The sequence below is a fragment of the Malaclemys terrapin genome, chromosome 3 (assembly GCF_027887155.1).
Source record: "Malaclemys terrapin pileata isolate rMalTer1 chromosome 3, rMalTer1.hap1, whole genome shotgun sequence".
In the NCBI taxonomy this organism is placed as follows: Eukaryota; Metazoa; Chordata; order Testudines; family Emydidae; genus Malaclemys; species Malaclemys terrapin.
Genome location: NC_071507.1, coordinates 55,179,960 through 55,201,425, shown reverse-complemented (window position 1 = coordinate 55,201,425; position 21,466 = coordinate 55,179,960). Strand labels below are relative to the sequence as shown.

Genomic DNA, 21,466 nt, shown 5'->3' with positions numbered 1-21,466 from the left:
CACCCCCCTGCACCCCAATCCCCTGCCACAACCCGGAGCCCCCTCCCGCACCCTGAATCCCTCATTTCTGGCCCCTTCCCGGAGCCTGCACCCTCAGCTGGAGCCCTCACCTCCTTCCACACCCCAACCCTCTGCCCCAGCCCAGTGAAAATGAGCAGGTGAATGAAAGAGGGAGGGGGGATGGAGTGAGCAGGGGCGGGGCCTCGGGGAAGGGGTGGGGGATGGGCAGAGCCTCAGGGAAGGGGCAGGGCAAGGGTGTTTGGTTTTGTGTGATTAGTAAGTTGGCAACCCTATTTCTGAAAAGAATAGTGTGACGCTTGTGTCCTGGTCAATATTTTTTCCATTATTTTACTGAAACAGTATTTGGCAGGATCACTCTCTTCTGAAGATCTACCATGCTGCTTTTTTTCCCCTAATCCTCTGTGACCCTACCCCCCTACTTTTCAATGACTTTGAAACAGACAAACGATAAAATAGGTCAAAGGGTCTATCCCTGAAAAAATGTTTCTGTACATTAAATACACTCAGGAAATTCTTAACCAGGATGTGACTGAATCTCAGAACTATAAAAGGTAGCTGTATCTGAAGGGAGTGGTTTCAGAGGAACCTAGTAGAAAACTAATTCAATTTTATTGACTGAACAAGGAAATCAGAACAAAGTGTAATCCATTTTAATGTGTATATTTTAATTGAGAACAGTAAAAGCGATCTTTCACTGTGTAGTACAGTGTGATCTGTCTTTCATGCAGTGGAAAAAAGGTATTGTTAACACTGTGGAAATGGTCTCTGATTTTAAACATGGTTAATATAGCAGTTATATAATTTTTTCAAAAAAGAAAACTTCATCGGTCTTTGTGTATCCAGCCTTTCGCAAAGCGAGGAATTGAGTTTTACCATTAACAGTGTGAGGTGAGACAGAAATGAAAGTGGAACTCTTAGTTCTAACAAATGCATAACAATACCATTTAATTACCCTCCGATGACTTTTACTGTGTGTTTTAATTCCAAAGAGTGGTACTATTAAAGTTCTGTGAGTTTATTTCAGGATACAGGATCATTGGTGTAAGTTCACTGGCTGCACTGGCAGAGGGGAAAGGATTCTGAATGGGTGGTGGACTTGATCAGCCAACTACCTTTGAAATCAGTAAAACAAGAGAGGAATAAAGTAATGCCCTGGACATTATTACCAGAAATTCACAAAATTAAACTAAGAATAAGCTTGAGTTGTTTATACATGTCTTAGTGATTAAATATCTATAGCCATCCTCTATCACTCTTTAAAAACAGTTTTTTTGTTTTTTTGTTGGTTTTTGTTTGGTTTTTTTTTTTACAGTACTTGCGCTTTAAGAAAATACCCAGACTTCCCAATTTAACTTTTTTATTCAACTTTTTCATTTTGTATATTCTTCTACAAATATTTCTGTTCGGGTGCAGGAGTAAATCTGGGGACTCTTTGCAAGGATTTTATTGTAGTAAAGTGAATTAATCACAATTATTCTTAAAATGAAAATAGTCTTATCTGAGTTTATGGGATGTTTGCCAAGCAATTTATATTAAAACTTAGGAGAGTTGGGCAGATGCATACCAGTACTTCAGTATCTGACTAGTCCTCAGGTAAAACATCACCTTCTGTATTAATAAAGAACATTCCACAATTAGTTTGTGTGATAGTAATAGGGACATACTGTGTTGTTAGAGATGACAGTGTAACGGGGCTATGAAAGCTTTTATCTTACAAAACCTTAACACACATATGTATGTAAAATAGACATTCAGCAGGGCAGGCTGGGAAAGAGCAAGTAGACAACATGGGGGAGAATAAACCAGGTATTTTCATTATCTGGGGTTGACAAATGTAGCTTACAAGTGATGAAGTAAAGACTAGCGAGTTAGTTATGCCTGGTCATCCTTAGTGACTGAAAATAATGTGCTCCTTTTATCCTCCCCTCCCCCTCCCACAGTTTCCCCATGTGTTTTATTTATGCCTCAATCAGCTCTGGCTCTGTAATTCATACAGTAGCACTTCAGAGACAGGGAGCGAGGAGAGAGCATTGCTCTGAAGACTAAAGTGCAGCTGCCAGGTTGACATTCTCATCAATGCAACCACTGTGTCAACAGCAGAGCAGCCAGCTCACCACTCTCCATTGAACTCTTTCCTCCCACTTGCTCTTAAGTGTCTCTTTTTAACACTGCGCGAGGTACATTTCTAAAGGCAGCTTGGATTTGCAAAGCTGACAATTGTCAGTGCATGGTCTTGTGGGCAAGTTGACCCTGGTATGGGCTACAGTCTGGTCAGAAGATGCAGGTTCTGGGAGGAAAAAAAAAAGGAGTAGGAATAGTTCTAAGACATTAATAGAACAAGTGAGATGATGCTCAGCAAATTGCACTGAGTGCTGTAACCCAGTGTTCTTGTTCTTTCTGTAAATGGCAGGTGAAAGCAGCTTCAGTTGGACAAGCAATCTCTGCAATTATTACAAGCTAAATCTTCCAGGATTCTGGATAGTGCTTTGGGTATCAATTCTTGTACAGTTTGACCCATTCTCAGAGTAAGCAAGTTTAGTATCAGTTTAACATTTGATATATCTTCTAGCTTGCACTAGCAGGGTGATGTACTTAACGATCCACACTTAGCTTTCTAGTTTCTTCTTTTTCCTATTGTCCTATGTTCCTGTAATGGAACTATATTATACTGTGTTCCTATTCTTGGTTTTGGGGGTTGGGGTGGGAGGTTGGGTGATGGGAGGAGAAAGCTGCCAGACATCACTAACAAGAACGCTATCACTCACATTAAGATAGAAAGTAGCAATGACTGTTGAGGTCTAACCATGTTATTTGTAATCATTCTTAGGTCTGGTCTACGCTACAAAGTTAAGTTGATGTAAGCCACCTTGCATGGACCTAGTCATGCATTTGTCTACACTTAAATGTCTTCCACTAATGTATGTGCCCCATTACGGCGACCCAGTAACACCAACTCCCCAAATGGTGATGAGCCATGGTAGATGTACTGAGGTCAACGTGACATGAGTTTAGATGCTGCTTTACCTATGTCGACCTTAACAGTCCTCCACCAGACATCCCCCAGTGCCTGACACTGACTGCTCTGGTCACAATTGTGAACTCCACTGCCCAGGGGTTATGGAGGCCGGAAGCCACCCCGCCTCCCTTTAAAACCCCCCATACTGTTTGCTTGTGCCAAGCTTATCAAGTGGCCCAGTTTGCTCTTTATCAATGTAAATGTAAATGGGAAATCAACACTGAATGGGTATGTTTCTAGTAGGATCCAACAGGGCTCGATTCTTGGTCCTATGCTATTTAACACTTATCAATGACCTGGAAGAAAATATAAAAGCATCACTGACAATGTTTACAGATGAGACAAAAATTTGGAGAGGGGTAAATAATGAAGAGGACAGGTCAGCGATCTGGATTGCATGGTAAGATGGTACAAGCAAACAATATGCATTTTAATGCAGCTAAATGTAAATGTATGCATTTAGGAATAAAGAATGCAGGCCATACTTACAGGATGGGGATTCTATCCTGGAAAGCAGTGACTCGGAAAAAGATTTGGGGGGTCATAGTGGATAATTAGCTGAATATGAGCTCCCTGTTTCATTCAGTGGCTAAAAGGGTTGATGCATAAACTGTAATGCATAAACAGGAATCTCAAGTAGGAGCATAGAGGTTATTTTACCTATGTATTTGGCACTGGTGCAAACACTGCTGGAATCCCATGTCTAGTTCTCGTGACCACCATTCAAGAAGGATGTTGATAAATTGGAGAGGGTTCAGAGAAGAGCCACCTGAAAGTTTAAAGGATTGGAAAACGTGCCTTAGAGCGATAGACTCAAGGAGCTCAAGCTGTCTAGCTTAACAAAGAGAAGGTTATAGGGTGACTTGATTACAGTCTGTAAGTACCTACATGGGGATCAAATATTTAATAATGGGCTCTTCAGTCTAGCAGAGAAAGGTATGACATGATTCAATGGCTGGAAGTTGAAGCTAGACAAATTCAGAATGGAAATAAGGTATAAAGCTTTACAAGTGAGAGCAATTAACCCTTGGCACAATTTACCAAGGGTTGCGGTGGATTCTCCATCACTGACCGTTTTTAAATCAAGATTGGACGTTTTTCTAAAAGCGCTGCTCTAGGAATTATTTTGGGAAAGTTCTGTGGCCTGTGTTATACAAGAGAACAGACTCAATCACAGTGGTCCCTTCTGGTCTTGCAATCTATGAAAATCTACTAAATGAGGGGTTTTATAATGCACTTCAAAATCAGAGTATAATTTCCCTTTTTTTTTTTTTTTTTTTTTCCTGGCTGGCTTCAAACCGAGGTAGTTCTGATTTACATACTGCTAAATCTGGTGTTAGACTGAAAGCCTGCATGCTGTTTATATTTGTTTAACATAGGATGCAGGTACAAATGTATGCTGATAGCCAAGGAGAATTTGGGATATAGCATATATCTTTTGTTCATTGAACATCTAGTCTGGAGACAGTTGCAGTTCATAATAGTCGCATCTGTAAGTGTACGGTTCCTCTTCTTCACCAGTAGTGAAACTAGTCAAAACTTTCCATGCTGCAAGAGAACAGGCCTCATTTCTTCAAACTCCTTCCTGTCAGCAGTTGGGAATATCTTCAGAGCCATCATGTTGCTGCGGATGTGGAAAATTGAAAAGGTTCACTTGATCGCTGTAGAGTCTGGGCTGGTACAGAGACTTCCTGTGCTCTGTTAATCAAGGCTAGTATTAGCATTGTGCCTTTCTTGTTTGCTTATTTGACTGCTAAATTTCTACAGAAAAGATTCCCAATAACTATTGAATTGAAAGTGGTTGAGATGAACCCAGACTGCCATGGCTGTTTTAAAGAGGGATGCTTGAAGTTATAAATCCTCCCAAGGATTATACTACTCATCGGTGCTTGTAAATCCTTGAAGTTGCTCGCCCGCAGGTTCTCTGTTTATAAGGGAAAATAACCTAAAGTCTTTCAGCAGCCAAGGCGGTAACGTTTTCCAGTAAGCAGGTTTTGATAGCTTTTGTTTTAATACCCAACACTGTGTGTGGTTCAAAGTTAAGACATAACGATCTTAAATCAGATATTGTCAGATAGCAAGTAGCCTCACTCTGCTAGTTACCATCTATGTTTTGATTATGTAACTGATCAATTTGTTCAGAGGAATGCCTCAAAATGCATGGACCAGCTCCACTTTTTTAATCTAACAGTCATATGTATTTATTTTTTTATTGTGGTAGTGCCTAAAGAACCCTATCTGGGCACAGGGACCCATTGCATTAATGTAGCAAAAAAAAAAAAAAATCCCACTCCCCGCAAAAAGAAAACCTCAGACACATTGACTTCACCATGTGAGCTATACAATGCAGAGCCCTGCAGCCGTACAAATTGGAATCAATGTGACCATGTATCAAGTACCATTTTGTGATGTAACGAAAGATTGGGATAAGATCTGAAGTATCACGATCAGCTCTGACCCGAGGGTAATGATTAAGGCTACATTTTAGTCACAGGTATTTTTAGTAAAAGTCATGGACAGTAAACAAAAATTCATGGTCCTTGACCTGTCCATGACTTGTGCTATATAGCTTTGACTAAACCTTGGGTGCTCTGGGGCAGGAGGCAGCCTGGGAGCGCCGTGGGTGCTCTGGGGGAGGCGGCGATGGCATGCGGCCCAGGACCCCTGCTGCTGCTGGGGGAGTGGCAGGTTGCGGCACGCAGCCAACGACCCCCGCTGCTGCTAAGGGGCTGGAGCGGGGCGGGGGCATGGCAGGGTCCAGTGCAGCTGGCCCAGAGGCTGCCCAAGCTACTTAGGTGTCCCCCGAGCCAGCCGCACTGGCTGTTGCAGAAGTCCTGGAATCTGTGACCTCTGTGACAGACTTGCAGCCGTAGTAATGATATATGTGACTGAAACTGAACATAGTATCAGTGACAGGTAATATAGGGACAAATAGCCGCTGAGGTCCTCACCTGTGTTGAAGATGGAATAGCCACCCATGTGATTGTTTACACTAGAAATAGGAGTCTGCACAGCATTTGGACTCAGATTTTAAACCTCTAACATTTTGAGTAGTTCCATTCCAGTGTTTAGGCTTGGGTCCACCTCTAATTTATGGGCTCATTGAAGGACACTTTGGGAAGAGAACATCTATTCAGAATGCCCTCAAAATACCTGCTTATATAGCAAACCTTTTACTTTGCAATGACCAGCTCAGTGTTGTTCATTTACAAGTATTGCAAAAAATGCCCTTCATGGTAACCTGAGTCACATCTGAAGAACTCCTGTCGGTGTTCCAGCTCCCAGTTGAACCTCATACCACACATAATAGGTCCATGGAATCATTCTCCAATATTCTGCATGGTGTCTGGATTGTGTTATCTTTTGAGGGTCCATCCCTAAGAGCTGAATGTTGCTTTAAGCAGTTCACAATACTTATACTGGCTCTGTGTTGTTCTCTGGATAAACACATTTGAGAGAAGTTTAAAATATTTAAAATCCTGACTCGCTCTCCATGCTAAAAAAACCTCCCTAGAAGTCGGGCTGACATTATTTAACACATAGATTTAAATGTAATATCATTCCACCTGAGAGAAGTTCGTTTTGAGCCTAATAAGAGGCCCTTGGTTATAAGGCTTGAGAAGGGAGAGATTTGAATAGAGCATCTGGAATAATGAAAGAAAAAAATGCCTTTTTCTCTCTCTCTCATAAAAACACTTTTTTAAAAAATAGAGCAAGCGAAGTTTTACTGTTGATGCTATAACTTTGGCCACGAGCCCAGTCGGAATTACTTGTGCCACCTTTACCAACTTATGACTATAAAGCCTAAAGCTACTGGCTTTGCATTGCAATTATTTTAAGAGAAATGTCACACGCTGGTCAATCCTGGCATATGAACAACTTTAAGTGGAGCACCAATATATCTCAAAGAAATATTTATAGAACTAAATGGAGAACTAGGCTTGCAGGATGTTTTGCAGCTTAGTAACTGTTAAGTAGCTGGAGACTAAGATACATATTACTCAACTGTTTTGGCTTTATTAGCAGTGTAGGAATGATGACGAATAAGCTTTCAGAATCAATTAGCATCTCTGTGCTGCAGTTTCTATCCCAATGCACTGAGAACAGCATCACTCACTGGTAATAAGGAGTCTCATTCCCATTATTGTCTTAGAGCGGTATTTCTCAAACTGGGGGTCCCAGCCCAAATGAAGCCTACAAGGCTATTGTAGGGGAGTCACAGTATTGCTACCCTTACTTCTGCACTGCTTTCAGAGCTGGGCGGACGGAGAGTGGTGGCTGCTGGCCGGGCATCCAGCTCTGAAGGCAGCACTGCCACCAGCAGTTGCACAGAAGTAAGGGTGGCATAGGATAGGGGAGGAGGTCATCACAGCCTGAGATATTTTCAAAGGAGAGCCCAGCAAAAAAAGTTTGAGAATCCTTGTCTTAGAGGGCTCTAAAAGCTGCCAAAATTGATGAGTGTCCTGATCAGCTGAAATGCCCATCCATCAACTTTTACTCTCTCTTTTGTGGTTATCTTAATTTAGAGAGTATCAGAGGGGTAGCCGTGTTAGTCTGAATCTGTAAAAAAGTAACAGAGGGTCCTGTGGCACCTTTAAGACTAACAGAAGTATAGGGAGCATAAGCTTTCGTGGGTAAGAACCTCACTTCTTCAGATGCAAGACATCTGCATCAAAGATGCAAGACATCTTGCATCTGAAGAAGTGAGGTTCTTACCCACGAAAGCTTATGCTCCCTATACTTCTGTTAGTCTTAAAGGTGCCACAGGACCCTCTGTTACTTAATTTAGAGAGTTGTTAAAATTAGGTTTCAAATGTGAAACACCTATTTGGTTCCCTCTGGTTTCCCCCCTCCCTCCATAATAGTATTCATAGCCACAAAAAAGTAAAGAAGGATCTTCAGACGTTAATAAATGCCAGTTTTCTCAAGCCTGCCTCATTAGGCACAGACAACTAGTCTGAGCTACAAACAAGTACTCATGCCTTATTCAATTATTGTCTCAGTGGAAACAGTCTTAGTGGTAATTAGAGCAACATGACTCTTAAGCCGCATTATGGCTTGCACTTGAAATGTGCGAAAGCAGGTGCCTTAAGAAGGGATTTAAATTCAGTGGGGGGAAATACTACCTGCTGCCTGACTAACCTAGTTACGTGCCCCATAGTAACAGTCAGCTGCAGTTTGATGCAGTTCCCATCAATGACATTCTGCTAATGCCCCACATACGAGGTCACTCTGCAATCCTCCCATACTAATGGAAATGTGGGCCATTCTCTAGAGTGATATGGTAAGATATTGGATGTAACATGCATGAAGTGAAACAAAGCCCAGTAATCTAAAACTTCTCCATGTTTCCTTTCCTGAACTCAGCCCTACTACCATTCTCCGCCTGGGGTGTGTCCTGCCATCTTGAAAAATTAATTCTGATGAGCTAGAGCTTAGTTCTGTCCTTTGTACATAGTCTCCTCTTGCCTTTCTGGTTGCTCCCATCAGTCATTCCTTATTTGCCCACTGTAGTCCCTTCTTAGCTGCTTCTAGCATACGACTTGTCCCCATCGTGTCTTGAGCCTTGTCCATTTCTGGTTGCCAGCTCTCCTGTACCCCACTCTGTCCACTGTCACCTTCCTTCTTTTGTTGGCTGACAGGCAATTTCCATTCATTCTGAGCCATTTGCTGTTAGTAAGTTTCCACCCTGCACATAGGATGAGCCTGCATTGGGGAAGAGGAAGACAGAGGCAGCAATAAGGAAATGGTTGCAGTGAAAGTGTGCTGAGCTGGATGCCCTGTTCAAAAATTAGCTGCCCCAGACAGGGCCGGTGCAAGGAAGTTTCGCACCCTAGGCAAAACTTCCACCTTGCGCCCCTGCGCTGCAGCAGCTCCCCACCCCCTGCCCTGAGGCGCCCCCCCCCCCACGGCAGTTCCCCCCCTGGGGAGCCATGCTGCAGCTCCCACCCCAGCGCACCTCTGCTCCGCCTCCTCCCCGAGCACGCCGCCCCCGCTCTAATTCTCCTCCCCTCCCAGGCTTGCGGCGCCAAACAGCTGATTGGCGCCACAAGCCTGGGAGTTGGGAGAAGTGGAGTGGCGACCGTGCTCTCAGGGAGGGGGCGTAGGTAGGCTGTAAAAACAATTGGGGGCACCGCTTTTTGGCGCCCCCAAATCTTGGTGCCCTAGGCAACCGCCTAGTTTGCCTTAATGGTAGCACCGGCCCTGGCCCCAGATGCCGTCATTAAAGGAGCTTCACCCCCTCCAAAGGATGTTTCTAGTTTCTGGGATTTACTTTATCTGTTGCAATAAAATTTGAAAGCAGGTTCATTCAGATACCACTTGGCTGTGATAGTGTTGCCCTTTTCATGTTAATAGATTTCACTGATGAATCAGTGGAAAACATTCAGAACCTTTTTGTTAAAGTATGCAATGTAGATCCAGCAGCTTACTGCAAACAATAGTAGGAGAAGGCACGCTCCTTTCAATAGCTATTAAATAATTGGCTTGAAATTGTCATCACCACATGCTTGCCCTGCCAGAGAATGAAAACCTCCGAGACAAGGGACACGTTTAGAAGGCTCTAATCCTTCTGCATATTAAATCATATATGTCTGTATTTCCTATATCTGATATGTTTCTGTGCTTTTTGGTATGCTGAGCCTGTCTTTGAAGTGCCCGAGTCATTTCTTCTGAAGTAATTCTGATGTGCTTATCACCGTGATATGTTGGGGAAACAGTGATCTAGTAGTTCAAACATGTGGCTGGGAGTCAGGAAACCTGGATTCTGGCCTGAGTCACTGGGTAAGTCTTTTAGCCATTCCTTGCCTCAGTTTCCCCTCTATATCATAGGTAAACATTACTGCTCCCATCTGTATATAATACTTTGAGATCTGCACTATATAATTAATGTACAGAACCAAAAGCATGCTAGGCACTTTGAAGTATAGATAAGACCTGGTCTCTGCTCTGAAGGTTTCTATCTAATGTCAGACATGATGCAACAAAGCAGGTGGGGAATTTAACAAAATAGTAGTGAAGAGTTTTGTAAGAACAACAGAATGGGCATCAGTAATATGACATGAATATTCAGCAAAGGCTAGTACACAGCAGGATGCAATAAATAAAACTAGATGTCACAATATGTGTGGAATATTATCTATTATTTGTGCAGTATCTTGATTGTTAAAAACATCTGCATCATGCCATCTAGAAAGGGTGATAATGGCAAACTGATTGCTCAGCAGACACATGGTGGAAGTGATGGGGGGGAGTGGAGAGCTGTTGTGTCTTCAGTTGGATGGTATCTCTTCCTTGGTATAGTACAGGGGTCGGCAACCTGCGGCACGCATGCCAAAGGCGGCACGTGAGCTGATTTTTAGTGACACTCTGCTGCCAGCCGGGGTCCTGGCCGTCAGCTCCGCTCAGCCCACTGCCGGCCTGGATGGATGAAACACTGGGCCGGCAGCAGGCTGAGCGGGACCGGTGGCCAGGACCCTGGCTGGCAGGGGCCAGCAGATGGAACCGTAGACCGGCAGCGGGCTGAGCAGCTCAGCCCGCTGCCAGTCTGGGGTGCTGTTTGCCACCCACGCTGCCGGTCTGGGGTTCCGCCCGCTGGCCCCTGTAAATGTAAAATGTATTACTGGCACGTGAAACCTTAAATTACAGTAAATAAATGAAGACTTGGCACACCACTTCTCAACTGTTATAGTATTCGACTGTTAAGGGTTTTGCTGGGTCCATTCCTAAGTTGGAGTCACATTGAGCAGTGGTGTTCAAGCACTCTTGCCTTAAGGCCTTTCCTCTGATACAGATCTGGTCATAGTTATTGCACCCATGAACGACCCTTCGTCTTTTTAGTTTCTAACTCAACCTATTCTGCTCTGAAACAACCAACAAAATAAAAGCAGCAACACCTGATAAATTACAGTGCTGGCAGAACTTAACTTTAATGTCACGTCGAGTGCACTGGGCACCTATTTTTAGATCAGTTCTAGACTAGCCAAGTTTGCTTTATCAAATCTAAAAAGAATGTTGTCTGGTATGAAGCAGCAGGGTGAGAGGATATATGGAATAGTGCATTGTTCTAAAAATTAGTATTAATGCACAGGTACAGCAGTAAAAGTCATCTTAATCACATTTGTCCAAGCAAGCGGATTGATTTGATTAGACATAGTAATCAAAGGGCTGGGTCCTTTTGTCAATGTCCCCCTTTAATTGCTAATCCACAATTGCTTTTAAAAGTGCATTCAAATATTTAGCTATACCCAGTGTAACCAAAGCTTTGTTTATCTCCCAGGTTTGTACTTTGTTGTTGGGTCAGGGCTGGCCCACAACATTTTGGCACCTGAGGCGGGGAGCTCAAATGACGCCCCCATGTCCCCTCGCTTGGGCCAAAACTTTGAAAGGTCTCAATTCGGCCTTCTTCCTGTTCTACTCCTCTCGTGATACTGCTCTGTTACCTACCCCAATAAAGGAGAACTAACAACTTAATATACCTTGTTCAAAAATTTTAAGTAACACTTAACTTTCAAACGCCTGAACAGCAAATGTAACTTTTCTTGTCTGCATAGTAAACACTGGCATTTTTATCTATTTGAATAATCAAAGTGGTGCTTTCCATGTCGTCTTGTTTGCAAAGATTTGAACTGCTTCCTGAAGGTCCACAGTCTGGGCCAGCTCATGCTCTATTGAGACGGTTGCAAGGCCGACCAGCCTCTCCTGTGTCATTGTGGAGCATAGATGTATTTTTTTTTAACTTCAGCTTGGAGAAGCTGCGTTCTCCAATGGCAACTATTACAGGAGGTGTTAGAAGTATGCGCAGAGCAACAAAAGCATTTGGAAAGAGGGTGGTTATCTTATTTGTGCACATATATTCCAGAACAGCCTTTGGAGTTGATCCTGCTGAAATGTATCTTGAAAGGGCGCATGTCATCATGTGTCAACACTGTCTCTAGTGCCCTGCATTGCTGGTGTAGGTCTTCTTCAAGTATAATGAGGAGTTTTGGAATATCATACAACATCCGAAATATACTGTTGTTTTCCTTGAGCTGCATTAAATGTTCTTCGATTGACTGTATTGCACAATCTAGCACTTGGTTAAAGAATTCAACTTTTGAATTGTTGTTTCGGGTCCCTTATGGGATTATCCCGTGCCTTGTAATCAAAATGTTGTCTTTGGTGACTCTTGTATTCTTGAATGGGTGGGAAAATAGCTTCAGTGTGAAGTTCCTCTGCCAACTTCTGTGCACTCTTCAGAACATTTTGAAATCCCCCGTCTGACCGGTAAGACTGTAGGTATGACTTTGCTTTGTCCAGTTGTTCCATTGCTCCAGATATATCAAGGTCAACATCTTGGAGTCTCTTGCTTACAACATTTTATTTCAAACAGTATGTCATGCCACAACACTAAGCCACACAGAAATTTGAAGTTATGTATGTTTCTGGTGATTCCATTTCCCTCTGCCACTGTTCTCCCATGAACAGTTCCTGTCATAGCATTATCCTCCATAATGGCAACTATGGCATCATCTATCTTCCCAATTTGGTGTTTGATACGCTTTATTGCCTCCACTCGACTTTCCCATCATGTGGCACTCAGTGGTTTCAGTGTCAGAGAGGGTGTTCCCAGATGTTGCTTCAAAATTTGTCATCGATGAGTTGATGCAGAAAAAAATACATACATGCTTTGAATTACATTAAAAAATTCAGCAGCATCACTGACCACCAAGTTCAATGAATGAGAACTGCATGGGACAAAAAAGCTTGAGGGTTTAATTCTCGGATCTGTGTCTGCACTCCTCCGTTTTTCTCTCTCACATTGGCACTATTGTAGCCCTGACCTCTCATGTCAGCTATCGCAATTCCCATATCTTCCAGCTTTTTAAGAAGCACGTTTGTCATACCAGCTCCTGTAGTATCATCAATGTCAATAAAATTCTAGAAAATGCTCTCTGACAGTCACCATTGCAGAGACATTTTCACTAGGTTCTGTTGTTGTTACAAAACGCACCATTAAAGTCATTTGTTCCATACGGCTGATGTCAGGCGTGCAGTCCAAAATAACAGAGTAATATCTTGCTGTCTCCAGATCTGCCACAATTTTCTGTTTGACTTTGTTGCCAGTAACTGTATGAACTCGTTTTGAATTGTTGTTCCAAGGTAGTGGTGTGTGTACATTTCTTGGGTGCTGACTCTTCTTAGATGCTCCTGGAGTACAGCATCAAACTCAGTCATCAGCTCCACAATTTTAAGGAAGTTTCTATTGTTTGGCACATTCAGCTGATCTGAAGTGCCACACAGTGCTAGCTTTTGGGAAACAAGCATTTTCACAATGGCAATGAGCCTCTTTCAGAACATTTTGCCAGTAAAGAGACTCTAATTCTTCTCTTGATGCTGATCATATGTGGTGGCCTTTAACCTTAGTCTCATCTCAAGCTCTTTCCACCTATGGAATGCTCTCAGGTGATTTGCTGCCTTCTCATGGCATGCCAGATTTCTAGCCAGATTTTTCCAGTCCTTTGTTCCTGTAGAACCCAATGTGGCTGGAACATTAGACTGGAAGAGTTTGCAACAAAAACAGTATGTAGCATTCTGGGTTTTTGAGTACATAAGCCATGGCCTCTCCACTTAGTCACCATTGAGGATTTCCCGCCAGTAATGTGTTGGATGGAAACTTCTGTTTTCATTGTCTTTGGGGAACATGAAGTTTTTCACGTGCTGTGGCCAATGCAGTACAAGGCATTGCTCAAGTGGGTCCACAGTCCTGGATCATCTAGACTTCAGGAACTAAACTCAGCAGCAGCTGTTTCTTGCACCTCCACCACACTCTTCTCTGATCTGCACTTTTCTTCAGGAATGTGCCTGGTTACATCCATTTGAGATGGAGATATGGATGCTGAAGTAGCTGCTATGTCACCTGCACTCTGACTAACTGGAAGATCAGGCATCTCCTCACCACTCACATCCTCACTGGGGCTGGAAGGCTCACCGTGAACATTTGTGTCTATGTATCTCAGGAGAGCTCCTTCCTGCATAGATAGAAAAGCTTCCTTCCTTTCTTTATTTTTCTGACTGCTGCCCCAGAGGGGTGTTTTCTTCTTTCACTCATGACTGCTGTTCTGTGCCAGCTATAGTGGCTCTCCACACTCCATTGAAGGGGACAAATAAACAGGCTGGTAGCAGGGCCTGAGTGAGGGAAGATATCAGCATCTTAAGGACCTAACTGTCTCCTACTACTTCAGTTGACTGCCTGTTCTCCTCAAGTGGGTTCAGAGAAGCAACAGGAAACAGGAAGCTCCTTGAGAAGCTGGTGTTAATCATTCCAGGCTTCTGGGGGTGCTAGAGAGGTACATAAGAGGCTCCTCCTCCTCTCTCTCCCTGCAGCTCCTTCTTTCTGTTATTCCCTCTCACCTTTTCTCCTGCCTACTTGTTATGTCTCTTGTGCCCTCCTTCCTCCAGCACAGCACTCCACTTAGGGTGACCAGATAACAGAAGTGAAATATCGGGACACCGGGGGGGCGGAGCCACACCAAAAAAAAAAAAAAGCCGGAGCAAAAAAAAGGAACAAGCCGCCCCGTCCACTGCCTCGCGCACACTGACCGCACTCGGCGGTGGGGCCCCGGGCGGCCCCTCCCCTGCGTGCGCCTGGACCCCGCCGCCACCGCCCTGCGCCATAGGGTGCGCTCAGGCCGCGTCCCTCAGCCCCCTCCCTCCGCCCACTCTCGGCCAACTGCCACTCGTCCCCTCCCGCTCCGCTCGGAACGTACCAACGCTGCAGATGGGGGTGGGGAGCCGATGGCCAAACACACGCCGGCACGCATGGGAGAACCCACCCGACGGGACGACAGGCTACTGGCCGTTTAAAGAGCCGAAGAAGCGTCTAGTTCGCAGCCGGATCACGGCCCACGTGCGCTGTGCCCACAGGTGCGGCCCCATGGCCCCGAGAGCACTGCCTCCACCCCGGCCTCCCCATGGGTCTCCCATCCCTCGCTTTCTGTGGGCTGCTGCTGCAGCATCATCACCCTGCCCCGCACAGGCTACCCAGAGCGGCATTGGACCCCCCCCCCCCCGCCCTCCCTCCCAGAGCCTGCCTGGCACAGTCCCCCCTCATCCCCCGCAGTGCTAGCCTCAGCATCCAGCAGGCAGGTCCCCTCTGGGGACCCCAGTGCCCAGCACCCATTTACTGCTGCACTCTGGGTCAGTGCAGCGCTTGCGCTCAGCGAAGTGCCGGTCCAGGTGCTTGGTGGCCAAGCAGAGGGGCCCCTGCGCAGGCAGGAGCAGGGCAGAGCAGGGCGACTAGGCGAGGAGCAGGAGGGAGAAGCGCGGCCGTGTTGCAGCCATGTTCGCAGGGCTGGTGGCGGTGGCGGGAGGAGGGAGCATCCCTCTGGCTCCTGTCCGCGTAGCTCACGCGCGGGTCAGGTTGAGGGGGGGAGGGCGGGGGGGGGCTCACTGCCCACACTGCCGGCGCCTACAAGCCCCACCCCTGCCTCTGTACGTGCCTGGGGAGTGGGACTGCAGCACTCTGCAGGCGCCTGCCGGCCGGTGGGAACTCAGCTGCGCTGCCCCAGGGCCTGGAAGAAGAGGTGAGCGGTGCCGGCAGTGCCAGGTTGCCGCGGTCCCCCGATATTGGGACAAAGTGTGTCCCGACCGATGTAAGGTCGGGACGCGGGACTGTCCCGATAAAATCGGGACGTCTGGTCACCCTAACTCCACCATCTCTGTGCATCTAGAGCAGAGAGAATACATATGCACCAGCAGCAGACACAATTTTATATATTCTGGCTCCTAACAGCGCCCTCCCCCCTCCCCATTGTCTGGCACCTGAGGCGGCCACCTCAGTTCGCCTCATGGTAAGGCCAGCCCTGTGTTGGGTTCTCAAGATCTGGAATGCCATGAAGAGTCCTCAGTCCCTAGCAAAGGCCATTTCTAGCTGGCACTCAGAGCACTGACTATTTACGTGTAAAGGGGCTGTGTTAATTGCAGTACAGCACCTGCAAAGCTGTCCCCCATCCTCTAAATGCAGTAAAGGGACTCCTGATTTAATGAACTTCTGATCATTTTTCTGCTGTATATTTGTATGTGCTCCCCTCCCCCCAAAACCAGCAATAAATTGCTCTGAGTCAAACTTTAAACTGGATTCTTTTGCAATCATTATAGTTATTGTACAATGTGTTACAGTTGTTAGGTCAAAGATAATTTCAGTTTACAATGTAGTGATGAATGTTCTTCAAAAGTATGTGACCACAGAAAAAAACAGTGAATTGAACCCTATTTTGACATGAAAAAGATCAGGCATGTGTATCCTAATCTCTCATTGAAATAAGACTTTATCCTTTTACCTATTCTGTTTTAGAATCCTGGATTAATATTGCTTCTAGTGAATGTTATTTTGTCCGTACAGGTTTTTGCTGTAACCCAGAGACAGAAAAAATAGAACGGTGATTAGGAAATACTCTTAAAATATTATATTTATATAAGTAGAATACTCTGTACTTGCTAATGAATATTTGAGAATTCCAGCATGATTTTGAGTTTTCAGTTGTACTCTGAAGCTCTAATCAGTGGTAATTGTCAGAGAAACTGTCCATTGCAGTGTCTATATTTATCTTGTTCTCAAAAATGTTTCTTGTAGGTAATAACCTTGATGCTATCCATGATATAACTGTGGCATACCCTCAAAACATTCCACAAACAGAGAAGCACCTTCTGAATGGAAACTTCCCAAAGGAGATACATTTTCATGTCCATAGGTATCCAGTACAGACTCTGCCAACTTCCAGGGAAGAGCTGCAGCTCTGGTGCCAGAAGCGTTGGGAAGAGAAAGAAGAGAGACTCCAGTTGTTCTATGAAGGTGAAAAGTACTTTGATGTAACAGGGCGAAGCATAATTCCACCTTGTAAATCTGAGCTCAGGGTCCTAGTGGTTAAATGCATCTCGCTTCTGTACTGGACGTTGTTCACACTAGCTATGTTTGTGTTGCTGTACTTGTACAGCTTTGTGCGATGGTATTGTGTGACTGCGGTTGTCATTTTTGTTGTGCAACAAAAAATATTTGGTGGGCTGGAAATAATTGAACTTGCACGTCACCGATATTTTAATAAACGACAGAATGGATATAGCAGGAAAACAGAATAACAAGTCTAGTGCTGTTATGGGAGAGGGAGGTAAAGGATGTTTTTGAGACTTACCACAGACTTTGTAAACAGGGAAGCGTTTTTGCATGAGAATTTTTTTTTTTTTACTATCGCCATTATTTGTTAAAGACATTTTGCACTTATTCTGTGAAAAAGACATTCTAGTTACTGCTATGTGTGAAAATGATAGTTTTTATCTTTGAATGTAATTTCTATATTGCTCTTGCAAGCAGCTAGCAACTGCAGCGTACTGTAGCTATGAAACAACTTGCTGGATTATTTAACAATCATTAGGATGTTAATAAATGTGAGGTACACTGAACTTTTTAAAACTGCAGATCCAAACTGGTCAGCTAAGGGAGACAGATCTGTGATTCCCGTACAATCACGTTGGCCTAAACTAAGCACAGACTTGCTCATTTAACGACTAACGCGTGTGCACACGTGCAGTCCTAACATGTTCACATTATTTTAAACCCTGTTCCCCCACACTTCCCCAAACATGACTGAGCATACTACTACCCAACCTAGCTGAAGAAGTGAGAAACTAGATGGGGATTTTAACTTGGGCATCTCATGTTGTGGTGCAGGTAGGGCCATCCACTCTGCCCCACTGACTCTACATTGATTTTTTGCAAGACCTACATTTCTAGGTTTTGCTCCCTCAATGTTCTGTACGGCTGTCACCTGTGTAATAGCCCTTACCTGTGGGAGACTTGCACATACTGTAGTACTTAGAGCTGTTCCTTCTGCTGAAGCAAAACCAGCTGGGGGCATGTTGTATTTGCTAAACAGCTGGCAGATGTTAACAGTTTCTCCCTATAGAAGAAACCTGTCTGGAAACAATACATATTTTTGGAGAAGGTGAGAGGTCTTTTATTTGAAGCTGCTACTCTGGCTTTTAAAATGTTTCCCTAATCGTTTTAATCTTTAATGTTTACAGTAGGAAGACTGCTTTTTTCTGTATGCACATCAGTGCAATCCTCTAAAATTCAGCCAGGGTCACAGTTCGTTATCTATAGTTATATGACAAGAGAAGTGTCTCAGCCTATCACAGCACAGGACAATAAAGCTACTCTATTTCTCTTCCCAAACACAGTATCCTTCTTGACTACCCACTCACATCATTCCTCTTCTACTCAGGCCACTCCTCTGCACAATCTTTCACTGGTTAGACTCTCCCATAGAAAATTTATCCAAGGTCCTCTCCTTTTATGCGGCATTGGTGGAAAGTTAGAGAAATCAAAGGTTTTAGGCCTTTGAAACCCTTACAAGGTAGCGGATGCTGGATTTTTCTGATGAGGCTGGTTCCTTGTCACATAATAGGAACAACATTCATGGTAGCGAAGTATATGGAATAAACAATTCCAGCACTTCAGTTCCTCCACTTGGCTTTGGCGGTCAACCTCAAAACAGTGCATTGCTTTGTATATTCCAGTGCGACAGAATACCCCTTACCTACTAAACACTTTCTACTTGTTGCACAAAAGATGTCTGAAAATGCTTGTGCTATATCAAGGTAATCTGGCTCACTATGTGGAGTTATTACTTTGAAATTTAGACATCTGCAATGAAGAGTTTGTCATGTACAAAACTGAACCACTCAAATATTGGTTCATCATTGCAGACCAATCCTTTTTCTTTTAAACCTCAATACTAGGCATGTTCTTCAGTGCGTTAGAATCTAGGGCCACTGTTGGATGAAATTGCCTACCTATATTTAACTGTCCCTTCCAAGGTGACAGCTGTTTTTAATCCCTGCTCATAGCGACTAATTAGTTATTATGCACAAGTACTTGAAACCATCTGTTTTACTCCATGCATTTTTTTAAAATCTTTTTTCTTTTCTAAAAATGGCTTCTAATTGAGGCTTAAGTCTCGTAACAAACTTCCTCTTGTTATATTTAGAAATGCATGAATAAATAGCTTGATGGCTGGCATTGCGCTGTCATGAATGCAGCAGCAAAGGACAGTCTTTCTGCCCTGGGGGGGGGGAGGGGGGAGAGGGATGTTTTGAATGCAGTTCCACTCTAGCAAAAATATGGTTGCTGTTTACATTTACATCCCATCGTTTTCTTTAAGATAACACTCAATTTTGGTTCAACTCCCTCCACTTCCAGCTATCTCACATCCTGCAATGGAAAAAAAAAAAAAAAAAAAAGTCTTTTTTGTCTAATTTAAAGGCTTTTTACCTGTCCAAGACTTGGGCTCTTCATTCACGCCTGTAATAACAATGATTGCCTGCTCCTAGAGCAGTAACGTAGATCCCAAGTGAGGATTGCAGAGCGCAGACTTCACATCACTAACACACAGACCAGCTGCATTCCTTTCTGCCCTTACATGACATTTGGGATGTCATAAAGTGAATCCGAAACCTAAACTGGAGTCTTGTTCGCGCACATCTCTACTACATTTTTTAAGTCTATTTTGTTACAGAGTTAGAATTTTGAACAGTGGCCTTTAAAGGGACTATACATCCCATTGAGGCCAAATTTGAAATATCCCCTTACTGTGGGAACCAACCTCCAAATTGTAACTTGAATTACTCTCTCTTTCATGTATTCACCATTGTGTCTTTTTTTTTTTTTTTTTTAATGAAGAGTCACAAGTTTAGTGGCCTGGTAAATACTACATGTTAGGATTGCCTGACCCAACAACACAGAGTTGCACAAGTTAAGTAAAAACCCCACTTCTCACAAGCAGAGTTGACCTCACTTCTGAGACTGATGTACAAAGGTGGAGATTAACCAAAAAGCCACATCTATTTCTAGATCAATTAGAGACGTAAGAAGGAAAAATTGTTTGGAGCCCAGGTAATAAAAAAGGAGAAAGTTGGTGGGAGGCAGGAGACACCTTGCTCAATAGATGTAATCAGAAAATGGGGAAAACTCTTTGGGAAAATGTTCATTTTCCCCTTCTTATTGAAAATTCATTTTTACCTGGCCATCTTCCAAGAGACATTTTTTTATTCCGCCTTGTTTGTTTAGTTGAAACTCCACACACACAAAGTGCTAGATCGCTCTCTTTTTAACATCTCTTTCCTTTGAAATGTTTTCATTACTGCTGGATTGGAAGGCTCTGGTGCTCTGGGAATCAAACATACTGATCTTTCAAGGGAAGCATATTGGCAGCAAGAGACCTCTCACTTCATTAGCACAATTTCTCAGAGCTACTGTTCTCTTTCCTCCCAATAGCTATGCCCTGGTGCGTTTTATAGTCACTCTACTGGGTTAACATGTCCGTTAGATCACACATTTCTTGAGATAAATGATGTGCTTAACTTGCCTTTAAGGGTGCTGTTCATTTTCCTTATTCAAATGTTTCCTTATCAGAATTGTGGATCTGTTTCTCTTTGCTCAGACAGAAGGTTGAACTGCTCAGTCTTGTTTTTCACCCAGCTCGTTCATCGGACTGAGACTGATCTTTTTTGCGTTGAACGTTAGTAACACAGGAACCATACGTGGGTCTGCAAGGTGTTGTGTTGATCATACTAAATGTAGTCTGTAATTCTGTGCACTACACCAATCTCAGATGTTTCCAAAAAGGAATCTGTGTTTTTATAGCTTCGTTTTATAAGTGCGTTGTATGAAAACAAACACTGGGATACAACAAATCTACAGAATAGCCTTAGTTTTCAAAGTCCACCGATACGTTAGAATGTTTTAGCCATGTATCTGTTACTTTCTGTACAGCAACAATAAAGACTTAGCACATTTACATGTTTCATTTAATTGTTTTCTGAGGTGTAATATCAGTTCTATCAGGTGAAAGTATTCCACATACATCTCTAAGGGACAAACCTTCTCTCCAGTCCTGCAGCCTTTTATTAAAGGAGAGTGATTGCTATTAAGGGCTTCAGTCAATAGGGTATGGCTGTTGAAATATTTCAGGGGTCGGCAACGTTCGGCACATGGCTCACCAGGGTAAGCACCCTAGCGGGCCGGGCCAATTTATTTACCTGCTGACACGGCAGGTTTGGCCGATCGCGGCCCCCACTCGCCGCGGTTCGCCATCCCGGGCCAATGGGGGCGGCGGGAAACCGCGGCCAGCACATCCCTCGGCCCGTGCCGCTTCCCGCTGCCCCCATTGGCCCGGGACGGTGAACCGCGGCGAGTGGGGGCCGCGATTGACTGAACCTGCCGCGTCAGCAGGTAAATAAACTGGACTAGCCCGCTAGGGTGCTTACCCTGGCGAGCCGTGTGCCGAACGTTGCCGACCCCTGCGATATTTCATTATATACCTTCTGCGGCGTGAGGGAGACCCTGGTGCACATGTATCTGGAGTGTGCCAGGTTGCAGCCCCTATTCCGAAGAGA

The 21,466-nt window shown here is 44.2% G+C and overlaps 1 protein-coding gene across 1 annotated transcript in view; it reads left to right on the top strand.

Moving 5' to 3' along the window:
* Positions 1 to 20,868, top strand: part of LCLAT1 (lysocardiolipin acyltransferase 1) — a 203,071-nt gene extending 182,203 nt beyond the window's left edge. Inside the window, exon 6 of the mRNA XM_054022443.1 lies at positions 16,650 to 20,868. Within this exon, the coding sequence (XP_053878418.1) occupies positions 16,650 to 17,152 (503 nt within the window). The 3' untranslated portion in view covers positions 17,153 to 20,868. The remainder of the gene's footprint in view (positions 1 to 16,649) is intronic.
* The last annotated feature ends 598 nt before the right edge of the window (positions 20,869 to 21,466 follow it).